We start from the raw sequence: 11272 nt of genomic DNA on the forward strand, positions 1-11272 counted from the left end.
GCTTCAGTTCATAAATACCACAGGCTGTCAGGGAGCATGTTTTATGGCCCCAGATAGAAATTACTGCATTTATTTATCTCATCACACCTGATAGAAATGCAGAGTAGCCACTCACGGCAGACCTGTCTTCAGTTTACTCACGAGTTGAATACTAGAGCTGACCCACAATTCTCATTCATTAATTCGGATGAATATATACAGTAGATTTCTGGTGGACAGGGTGTTTGACTGAAAAAAGTGCTTTCAGAAAGAATCAATGGCTGTGTTTTGCTAATTCGATTTTTGCTTAGCGGATTTCTACACCAAAGTAACCAACCAGATTTGCATTTGCATCTACGCCCAGCCCGAACACTTCAACCATTTCATCTATTTATTTCAAACATACCCCTCCTCCATTTTCAACATCTAGGCATCTCCTGCTTTGCATTGATATCACATTTCAGAAGCTTTTCCAACATCCACTTCTGCACTTACCTTCCTAACTTACTCTCAAACTCAGATTCTTCCGCCGGCTAAATGACATCTCACTCCCCTTGGCGGTGTCACTTTGCTCCTAATCTTCTTCCAAACATGACTCTGTCTGACTTTAATGCATCTGATGCGTCCTGTAACCTGTTGGAGATGCTCATTTGGTCTTCAAAGCATGTCTAAAGCAGAATTATGCAGCGCTCTTGAAGCAGAGAGACTCAGGCAGCGAGCACTGAATTTATTGATTCCCGTGAGTGAGTCAGAGAGTGTAATTCACCAGCACCTGATTGATGAGGAGAGCAAGTTCAAACTGTCCATGAAGTGCAACGCACGCTATTTTTGCTCTTTCCCAAAACTTTAATATGGATAAGCAGTTTGACTTGAGACCAGCAGAGGATTATTTTATGCAAAATATTTATTATTATTAATAATAATAATAATAATATTATTATTATTCTCTTTGACAAATTGCTTTTATTCCTCTTTTCATTCAAGTCTAAATGTAGAAATATAATGACAATTTATTAATTAATATTAATAACAATAATAAATAATTGTATTGGAAATATAAAATATTTTATAGTAAATTGCATGTATGAAAGTATAAATGTAGTAATACAAAATGTGAAAATTGTATTATAAAAATATAGAATGTTTGATAATATAATATATATATTTGATAATATTGATAATATAAATTATTATTTCTCCATTTTATTATAATAGGATGAATCTATTTTATAATAATAATAATAATATTTTATCATTATTATTATTATTATTTATATAATTATATTAATTGAATTTCATTATTATAAATTATTGGTTGGATTTAATTTGTTTATCAGAAAATCTGGTTTGAATATTTTCTGCATAATTACTGCAACATTATTAGATTCATTGGCACTTCTATAGTATAATAGGAATCTAGTGTGATGCTCCAAGGAAATAATAAAAAAGTCCAACACTTTAGCTGTCCACGCAGGGTGACACTAATAATCTAACCAAAGACACCCTCCTTGGACTGAAGAGGTGGTTGTGTGTGTATAACTGTGTGTATAAGTTTTAGGACCATTTCTGAACTGCTACTGTTGTTGGTTTGTGTGTGTGTGTGTGTGCGTGTGTGCGTGCGTGTGTGTGTGTGTGTGTGTGTGTGTGTGTGTGTGTGTGTGTGTGTGTGTGTGTGTGTGTGTACCATACTGGCTTAGGAAAGCCTTCTTATTACCACTGACTCCATGACAACCGCTCACAGGCACCTAAGAGCCACATACAGCGAGGGAGAGAAAATGGGAGGTTAATGATCAGATGGAGTCAGTGATTCACAGTGGTTAAAGATGGAGACCCACAATCCCTAACATTAATGATTCCTGGTATATTTATATCACATTTTTATATTCTAGTTTCAAGAACTCTTTAAAGAGCTGATTCATTTGTGGAGCACAGTGTTGTACAGTCCAGTAAAGTACGCCAGATCTAATCAGTTTGCTGCGTCGTTCACAATGTGGCACTTTGAAGATTTGAATTGAGCAAATTGCGTTCATGACAGATTATATGGGCTGTGTTTGCGTTGTTATCTGATTTGCATAATTGCTTAATAATTCTGCAGACACCACGTGTAAATAAACGGTCCTGAAATTCTAGAATGCAGAACGATTTCTATTGAATTGCTGTGTGAGATCTCCTTCCAGAATCGTTTTTCTGAACACAGTGATTCTTTTGAACATTTCCATTAATTATTTCTTATGTCTTTGCACATAGTTAATGAGGTCAATTCTGTCTCTCTTTCCTAGAAAATTCCCAGAGTTTCCGGCCTTCAGTCCTACTAAAAAGAACATGGTCAGGCCAGACTATGAACACCAAATCTACAACATCTACACCAAATCAGGTGAGTCCCTCTGTAACTATTATCTCAAAAGTTCAGCATTAATTTTGGGTAAATCTAGCAAACATTTACAACATTGCTACACAACCTTCTGTGAAATTGACATCGCTACAATTATTGTTAACACTTCAAGTGGCAGAAAAAAAATACACCAATGACGTGTGCACTTCTATGCAAACATTAGGAGAATGTGATATGTGCGCTTCAGGAAATCCCATTGACCACCTCACTCTGCAGACTTGTCTTCCATGTCCAAAATATAACTTGAGTTTGGGATGTGAAGGCATGCTTGTGTGTTTTTTTCTGGCTGGAGAGAGACACCATGTGGTGAGGATGAGCTAATCTGTAGCACAGAGGAAGAAATCACACTGTATTGAGGTACATCAAGGTCCAAAGCTAACATTTGGTCACACATGCTTATGTGCTTTTTTTGATATAGCACATATAGATATAGATAACTTGCACTTGTAATCATGATTTTATTCTTCATATTTTCATTTTAGTGGCTTAATGTGAAGAATATTACCACGTGTTGCTGGAGAAGAAAAAAGTTAGATGATGTGCAAGTTGCTAGTTATTTTGACCCTCAATTCATTTGATTTGGATTTTTTGATGGTTTTTATTTACTATATTTTAGCTTCAGTTTGTATTGTCATTAATTGCATTAATACATCTTTGCTCTTAAAACAGCCTTAAGGAGACTTCAGGAAGTCACATATAGATTTTATGCGTACTGTGATTGCACGATTACAGGCACGTTGATCGTATCAAGGCTTCAGTGGTTAAAATAAGTGACTGACACATTAAACTCTGCCACTTGCCTTTGACGTGGTTAAAGTGACAGCAGATTGACTTGTTCTCGAGTGAGGCCAAAGAGAAAGGAAAGGTTCTGTCAGCACGTGGGCTGATGCATTCTGCTTCCCTGTCGCCATGGTAATGCCATTTGACTGACATGCAGACATGCTCTGCCACCAATCATCACTCTGTCACCACAAGTAGTGAGTTCTATTGATCCTCCTTTAGCAACGTCTCTGTAACCGTCAGGAACTGTGTTCACAGGCGAGCTTAGCAGCGGAGCAGTATGTTGTCTAGTTATCCAGTGGATATTTTGGTATTTTTTTATTGATGGAGATAGTAGAGACACAGGGAATGTGTACACAAACTGCTGTGCCACAATTCTGACAATGTTGCCTTAAGCTTCTTATAAATAATAAGTATTAATATTGTTTTATTGTATAATTATACATGTTTCAGTTACACTTAATTTTAAGGTGTCCTTGTTACAGTGTAAATTATACATGTATATACTGAGTAATATTAATTAACTACATATACTTATGGTTAGGGTTAGGATTAGGGTTTGGTTTAGGGTTACTTGCATGTAATTATGCATAATTAATTGTGATTATAATAGTAAGTACATGTAATGTGTAACAGGGACACCTTAAAATAAAGTCTTACCCATATTTCTATAAATAAATTATATTATAATTACATGTTATAAGATATATGTGCATGCTTACATATATTTATTAGATAAATTAGCATGCACACATATCTTATAGCATGTAATTGTAAGTTATGTTGTAAAATTACATATTATACACATTATATATAAGTTATACATATTTCTATAAATTAATTATATTAGAATTACATGTTAGAATATATGTGCATTGTAATTTATAAAATAATATACACACAAATTAGCATGCATACATATCTTATTACATATAATTATAATATGATTTATTTATAGAAATCTGTATTATTATTACTACTACTACTACTACTATTAGAATTTTATTACAATTAATCTTCTTGAATTATGATTTGAAAAAGTGGGGTTTTGAACAGACAACTTGATTTACCTTGATCACTGGGAACGCAGCATACATAATAATAATAATAATAATAATAATAATAATTTGTTAAATCTATTTAATTGAATTATGCATTTATTTATTTTTTTAAATGTAGGATTATTATTATTAGAATTATTATTATCATTATTATTATTACTATTTTATTATTATTATTATTGTTGTTGTTGTTGTTTTTGTTATTAGAGACTTTTATTGCATTTTCTTCATGAATTGAGTTATGACCTGAGGAGCAAGTGTGGGGTTTCAAACAGACAGCTGGATTTACCTTAATCGTTGGGGACTCCGCGCGCTCGCATATGTGCATATATGTATGCGCGTGGATGTTGACAGCTGGCCAGGTTTGAGCTGGGCTAAAACCATGTGCGCTCTGTCAGGCTCGTAGCACCAGCTCCTTCAGGATTGATGAATTGCCTGCTTTCTTGATTAAACCCTCCGTCACTTCCCAACAAAACACACACATGCAAAAAAAAAAAAAAAAAAGACCAGCGCATTAAAGACTAGCCTTGCACAGGAGACTCAACATGTCTGGGAATCTGTCATCGTCAGCCACATTATGTGCGGATTTGAGGTGCCGGTGCTTTGACATTTATTAACAGAGTATTAAAAACTAATTCACATAGATTTGGCAACCTTCATTCACTTGACAGTCCACGCTCATTTTAACAAGTTGGGTCTTTCTATACTTCACAACCTCTTACTTTGTTTCACCACCGCCTCTTTGAAGCTGAGCAGATTTTTGGTGTCATTTATTTTTCATTTAGCTTGATGGCTTGAAGGAAATATTTCCTAATTAGCGAAGGAATCAGTGTGAAAAAGAGTCCGTTTGCAACATCTGTGAGGTGATGGATTTGAATACATTCTTTTTTTGGTGTATTAATGAAGTAATACTTAGTCTATCAGAAATGAGCATCGTATGAGCTGTGATTCTGTAAATGTTTTTTGTAAAGGGAACTTCATATTGTTAATATCTTTTTTATATGTGGTAAGGAGCTTGACTTTTGCCTCTTGTCATTTTCATTCTTGTCTATAAAAAAACAACCAACAGATACTCATAATAACACAGATATTCAATATCCCCTATGTAAGTAACATATCTATTGCATTAATCTAAAAAAGAATGACAATGCCTTTATTAAAGATTATATATAATGCCAATCAATTATTCCTTGGTGTATTAAAGGAAGATCAATCAAGAGGTGCCTGGAGAGAAAGAGAGAAAGAAAGATAAAAATACAGAGATGTTTCAGTATTACCTTAAGCTTGCAAAATATCAGAGCGAGTGACAATGATTTTTGATTTTCCGGAACTGCTATTAGTCCCCTTATTAAAGTATGTGCATCTGCTTTTAATTTGCTCCAAATAATTGGAAAATGCAACAGAGCTTTCCAATTAAAGCGCCACTTTGCGCACTTTAATAATACCCCCATAATATTAGAGCTTATGAAATGACAGGTGAGCTGGTGTATGAATAAAACATAAAGGCTCGTAATAAGAGACAGGAAAAAAATGGCAGACAGTTGTTGGGGGGGGTTTAAAATGCTTGACTTAATTTGCATATATTAATCTCTTCTTTTCAGCCTTATCGAATATTTGTGCGTATTTGAAGTTAAAATAGTGATGACAGGCCGGGGTACGCTTCATTTTTCCACGGATTTATTGCTCCTATAATTCAGGATCTTTAATAAGCCACTATGACTGATCCTCCAAGTTCTGTGGAATTTCGTTAATTGTTCCAGATGGTGCTCACTGATTATGCAAAATGACTTCTCTTTTTTCCCCCACTTTTTTTTTTTTCACCGTCCCCGACCACACTGTTTTTTGATTGACTAACACAGAGAAAAAAGATTATTTTTGGGCCAGCACTTTCATTAGGAAGCCTCTCATCAGGTTTCAAACAAAAGTTCCATCTTATCTCCGGCTGCAGACTGCGCCGTGACTAGCGCTCCAGCTAGCGCTTGGCAGTCGAGGAGGATTCCGTAGGCTTTTAATCGTGACTCTAATCTCGTGTAGCCGGCAGCTCTCTCCACCCGTGTGGCCATATTTTACAATACCGAAACACTTTAGGCTGAAGGATTAGAGAACACGCACTCGGGCTAGCGACACAAAAACTCATCTGCTAAGTGCGGCTGCTCCATGGCTGGATGGCTAGCCTTGAGGAGCTGGTTGATTAAAACCCCCCAAAGCTAGGCCACCATTTTTCTGCTCCTCCTTTCTCATAGCCGAGGGCCCATTGAAAGTTCACCTTGATTCTGTTTAGCATCAGCTAAATTGCCCTAAATGAATTGTGTATGGATATTTGATGGGTGGCGGTGGGGGGACTAGGAGGGAAATAGACATAGACCAGATTTACAGCTGTGTTTTACTTTCGATGGGTACACGATTTAAGCCGCGCAATTTCGGGGCAATAAAACCGTTCTGAAAGGGAGCCAAGGACTTCAGGTTGGCGACAGGGCATGAAAGACTGCATACAGCTTCTTTTCCAAAAAAGCCATTAATAATTTATTCCCGTGGCCTATGTAGAGAGGGAGCCTTGGGAAAATGCAGAGGAGGTTTACAACTTGCTTGGCTCGTGTGCAATGCATGATAGCAAATACCACTAAACCAATGACTGATTTGACATCTGAAGTTTTGTTTCTGGATTAATCCGGATTTAAGACTCTACCCTCAGTCTTCCTTTAGGGGGTCTGTTCCTTTAGAGTATTGGCACCTATACTAATATGCACATATCATATCACCCTCTTTACGTTTTTTTTATTGCAAAATAATTGAAATAATTATTGTCAACGTACATATACTTCTACATTTACATTTGTAGTTTTACCTATTGCATTTTAATTTTGAAGGGTTAATAAAACAATTAATAAAAAAAACTTCTATGCTTAGCTGAAATCTTTGCAACTTTACAGATCTTTTTTATGCACCAAGAGCTTGTAACACTCCAAAGAGAAAGGAAAAATTGAAATCACATCATATGACCCCTTTAAGCAATATCACACGAGCAATAGGCTAAGGGCAATATCACACGAGAGCAAATGTGATACTGATCTTATACAACAGTTCAGTAAGTAAGAAGTTAATATTGTGTTATTTTAGACACAATGTTGTCCGTTTTGCTCAATTTTACCAACAAAAATATAAAGACAAAGCAGAACTGTTCGTCTCCGAGCAACACACAGGGCATTTGTTGCTCGGCAACAAGTCTAATGATTCAATGGACCATTCATAAAGAGCCATTGGGCGAATTCCAAACTGCCTTTTTGCGCCCTTGAAGGGCACTTCGGGAAGGGGATGCCATTTGTAGGGACGTCCAAACGAAAGTGAACAACTGAATCCCTTCACGAAGGGCCCTTCCAGAAGTCCATTAGCGAAGGGGACATGCAATGGTCACTTCACTGAAGTGATTTCCGTTTGTGATCATGTGATCTTCAGTTAGGAGATCTTGCGACTCATTTTAAAGCAAAGTTGTGGTTGATTTCGACACAAACGTAAGTAGAATAGGTTAATTAAATTTGACTTTATTTTAATGTAATATAAAATATTTTTCATCAGAAATATTATTTAAGATGGTAGTGTAAGCAATTTTAAGCAAGTTTGAAAAAGCTTAATAGTAAATAAGATACAATTAGACAATATTTGAATAAAATAATAATAATGAGAAGAAATATATAGCCTATTTCCAACAACTGGTGGAGTGATGAATGCTGCACGCACGCACAGCGTTGTCAAGGTAACATTTGGTCAGTCATTCCCTTCACCAAGGAAGTTCAAAACACTTATACGAGACAGTAATGCCTTACCCCCATCAAAGAAATCACTTCAAGGGCTCTGCCCTTCGAAGGGAGTAGGGCATAGGGATGCTCACTTCCGTTTGGAATTTGCCCATTTACTTCACTCCTGAATGAATTAGCCATTTGAACGAATCAAATGAATGAATAAATGACTCGATGACTTAATCATTAAGACATTTACCACCACCTACTGGCAGTTTTAGATTATTATTTAGAGTATCATTTCATTAAAGAAATGATTTCCTATTTCCATAGTAATAATAAGAAAATTAATTATTAAAGGTGTAGTTCACCCACCCAGAAATTACAATTGTGTCATCATTTACTCACACTCATGGTCCAAAAGTGTACATGTCATACATTTTATCAAACAAAATATTTCTTGCTGAAGCTACTTTTTGTAATGTCTGTTTGATGCTTTACACAACAATGACTTTAAATTATCTTTTGGGGCAAATTTCTCAGCCAAATTTGATGTGCGATTAATTTGCAATTAATTAGATTAATTAATTGCCACATCATGTAATTAATTAGATAAAAAATTAGAATTTCTTACCAGCCCTAATATATATATATTGATCCTCCAAGTTCTGTGGAATTTCGTTAATTGTTCCAGATGGTGCTCACTGATTATGCAAAATGACTTCTCTTTTTTCCCCCACTTTTTTTTTTTTCACCGTCCCCGACCACACTGTTTTTTGATTGACTAACACAGAGAAAAAAGATTATTTTTGGGCCAGCACTTTCATTAGGAAGCCTCTCATCAGGTTTCAAACAAAAGTTCCATCTTATCTCCGGCTGCAGACTGCGCCGTGACTAGCGCTCCAGCTAGCGCTTGGCAGTCGAGGAGGATTCCGTAGGCTTTTAATCGTGACTCTAATCTCGTGTAGCCGGCAGCTCTCTCCACCCGTGTGGCCATATTTTACAATAACGAAACACTTTAGGCTGAAGGATTAGAGAACACGCACTCGGGCTAGCGAAACAAAAACTCATCCGCTAAGTGCGGCTGCTCCATGGCTGGATGACTAGCCTTGAGGAGCTAGTTGATTAAAACCCCCCAAAGCTAGGCCACCATTTTTCTGCTCCTCCTTTCTCATAGCCGAGGGCCCATTGAAAGTTCACCTTGATTCTGTTTAGCATCAGCTAAATTGCCCTAAATGAATTGTGTATGGATATTTGATGGGTGGCGGTGGGGGGACTAGGAGGGAAATAGACATAGACCAGATTTACAGCTGTGTTTTACTTTCGATGGGTACACGATTTAAGCCGCGCAATTTCGGGGCAATAAAACCGTTCTGAAAGGGAGCCAAGGACTTCAGGTTGGCGACAGGGCATGAAAGACTGCATACAGCTTCTTTTCCAAAAAAGCCATTAATAATTTATTCCCGTGGCCTATGTAGAGAGGGAGCCTTGGGAAAATGCAGAGGAGGTTTACAACTTGCTTGGCTCGTGTGCAATGCATGATAGCAAATACCACTAAACCAATGACTGATTTGACATCTGAAGTTTTGTTTCTGGATTAATCCGGATTTAAGACTCTACCCTCAGTCTTCCTTTAGGGGGTCTGTTCCTTTAGAGTATTGGCACCTATACTAATATGCACATATCATATCACCCTCTTTACGTTTTTTTTATTGCAAAATAATTGAAATAATTATTGTCAACGTACATATACTTCTACATTTACATTTGTAGTTTTACCTATTGCATTTTAATTTTGAAGGGTTAATAAAACAATTAATAAAAAAAACTTCTATGCTTAGCTGAAATCTTTGCAACTTTACAGATCTTTTTTATGCACCAAGAGCTTGTAACACTCCAAAGAGAAAGGAAAAATTGAAATCACATCATATGACCCCTTTAAGCAATATCACACGAGCAATAGGCTAAGTGCAATATCACACGAGAGCAAATGTGATACTGATCTTATACAACAGTTCAGTAAGTAAGAAGTTAATATTGTGTTATTTTAGACACAATGTTGTCCGTTTTGCTCAATTTTACCAACAAAAATATAAAGACAAAGCAGAACTGTTCGTCTCCGAGCAACACACAGGGCATTTGTTGCTCGGCAACAAGTCTAATGATTCAATGGACCATTCATAAAGAGCCATTGGGCGAATTCCAAACTGCCTTTTTGCGCCCTTGAAGGGCACTTCGGGAAGGGGATGCCATTTGTAGGGACGTCCAAACGAAAGTGAACAACTGAATCCCTTCACGAAGGGCCCTTCCAGAAGTCCATTAGCGAAGGGGACATGCAATGGTCACTTCACTGAAGTGATTTCCGTTTGTGATCATGTGATCTTCAGTTAGGAGATCTTGCGACTCATTTTAAAGCAAAGTTGTGGTTGATTTCGACACAAACGTAAGTAGAATAGGTTAATTAAATTTGACTTTATTTTAATGTAATATAAAATATTTTTCATCAGAAATATTATTTAAGATGGTAGTGTAAGCAATTTTAAGCAAGTTTGAAAAAGCTTAATAGTAAATAAGATACAATTAGACAATATTTGAATAAAATAATAATAATGAGAAGAAATATATAGCCTATTTCCAACAACTGGTGGAGTGATGAATGCTGCACGCACGCACAGCGTTGTCAAGGTAACATTTGGTCAGTCATTCCCTTCACCAAGGAAGTTCAAAACACTTATACGAGACAGTAATGCCTTACCCCCATCAAAGAAATCACTTCAAGGGCTCTGCCCTTCGAAGGGAGTAGGGCATAGGGATGCTCACTTCCGTTTGGAATTTGCCCATTTACTTCACTCCTGAATGAATTAGCCATTTGAACGAATCAAATGAATGAATAAATGACTCGATGACTTAATCATTAAGACATTTACCACCACCTACTGGCAGTTTTAGATTATTATTTAGAGTATCATTTCATTAAAGAAATGATTTCCTATTTCCATAGTAATAATAAGAAAATTAATTATTAAAGGTGTAGTTCACCCACCCAGAAATTACAATTGTGTCATCATTTACTCACACTCATGGTCCAAAAGTGTACATGTCATACATTTTATCAAACAAAATATTTCTTGCTGAAGCTACTTTTTGTAATGTCTGTTTGATGCTTTACACAACAATGACTTTAAATTATCTTTTGGGGCAAATTTCTCAGCCAAATTTGATGTGCGATTAATTTGCAATTAATTAGATTAATTAATTGCCACATCATGTAATTAATTAGATAAAAAATTAGAATTTCTTACCAGCCCTAATATATATATATATAT

The 11272-nt window shown here is 36.2% G+C and overlaps 1 protein-coding gene across 1 annotated transcript in view; it reads left to right on the top strand.

Annotated features, from left to right (window-relative positions):
• The window catches only part of mvb12bb (multivesicular body subunit 12Bb), a 69477-nt gene that overhangs the window by 22050 nt on the left and 36155 nt on the right, over positions 1-11272 (top strand). Inside the window, exon 7 of the mRNA XM_016231864.1 lies at positions 2259-2353. Coding sequence (XP_016087350.1) covers positions 2259-2353 — 95 coding nt within the window. The remainder of the gene's footprint in view (positions 1-2258; positions 2354-11272) is intronic.

Source organism: Sinocyclocheilus grahami, unplaced genomic scaffold, assembly GCF_001515645.1.
Source record: "Sinocyclocheilus grahami isolate Dianchi unplaced genomic scaffold, SAMN03320097.WGS_v1.1 scaffold401.1, whole genome shotgun sequence".
Lineage (NCBI taxonomy): Eukaryota > Metazoa > Chordata > Actinopteri > Cypriniformes > Cyprinidae > Sinocyclocheilus > Sinocyclocheilus grahami.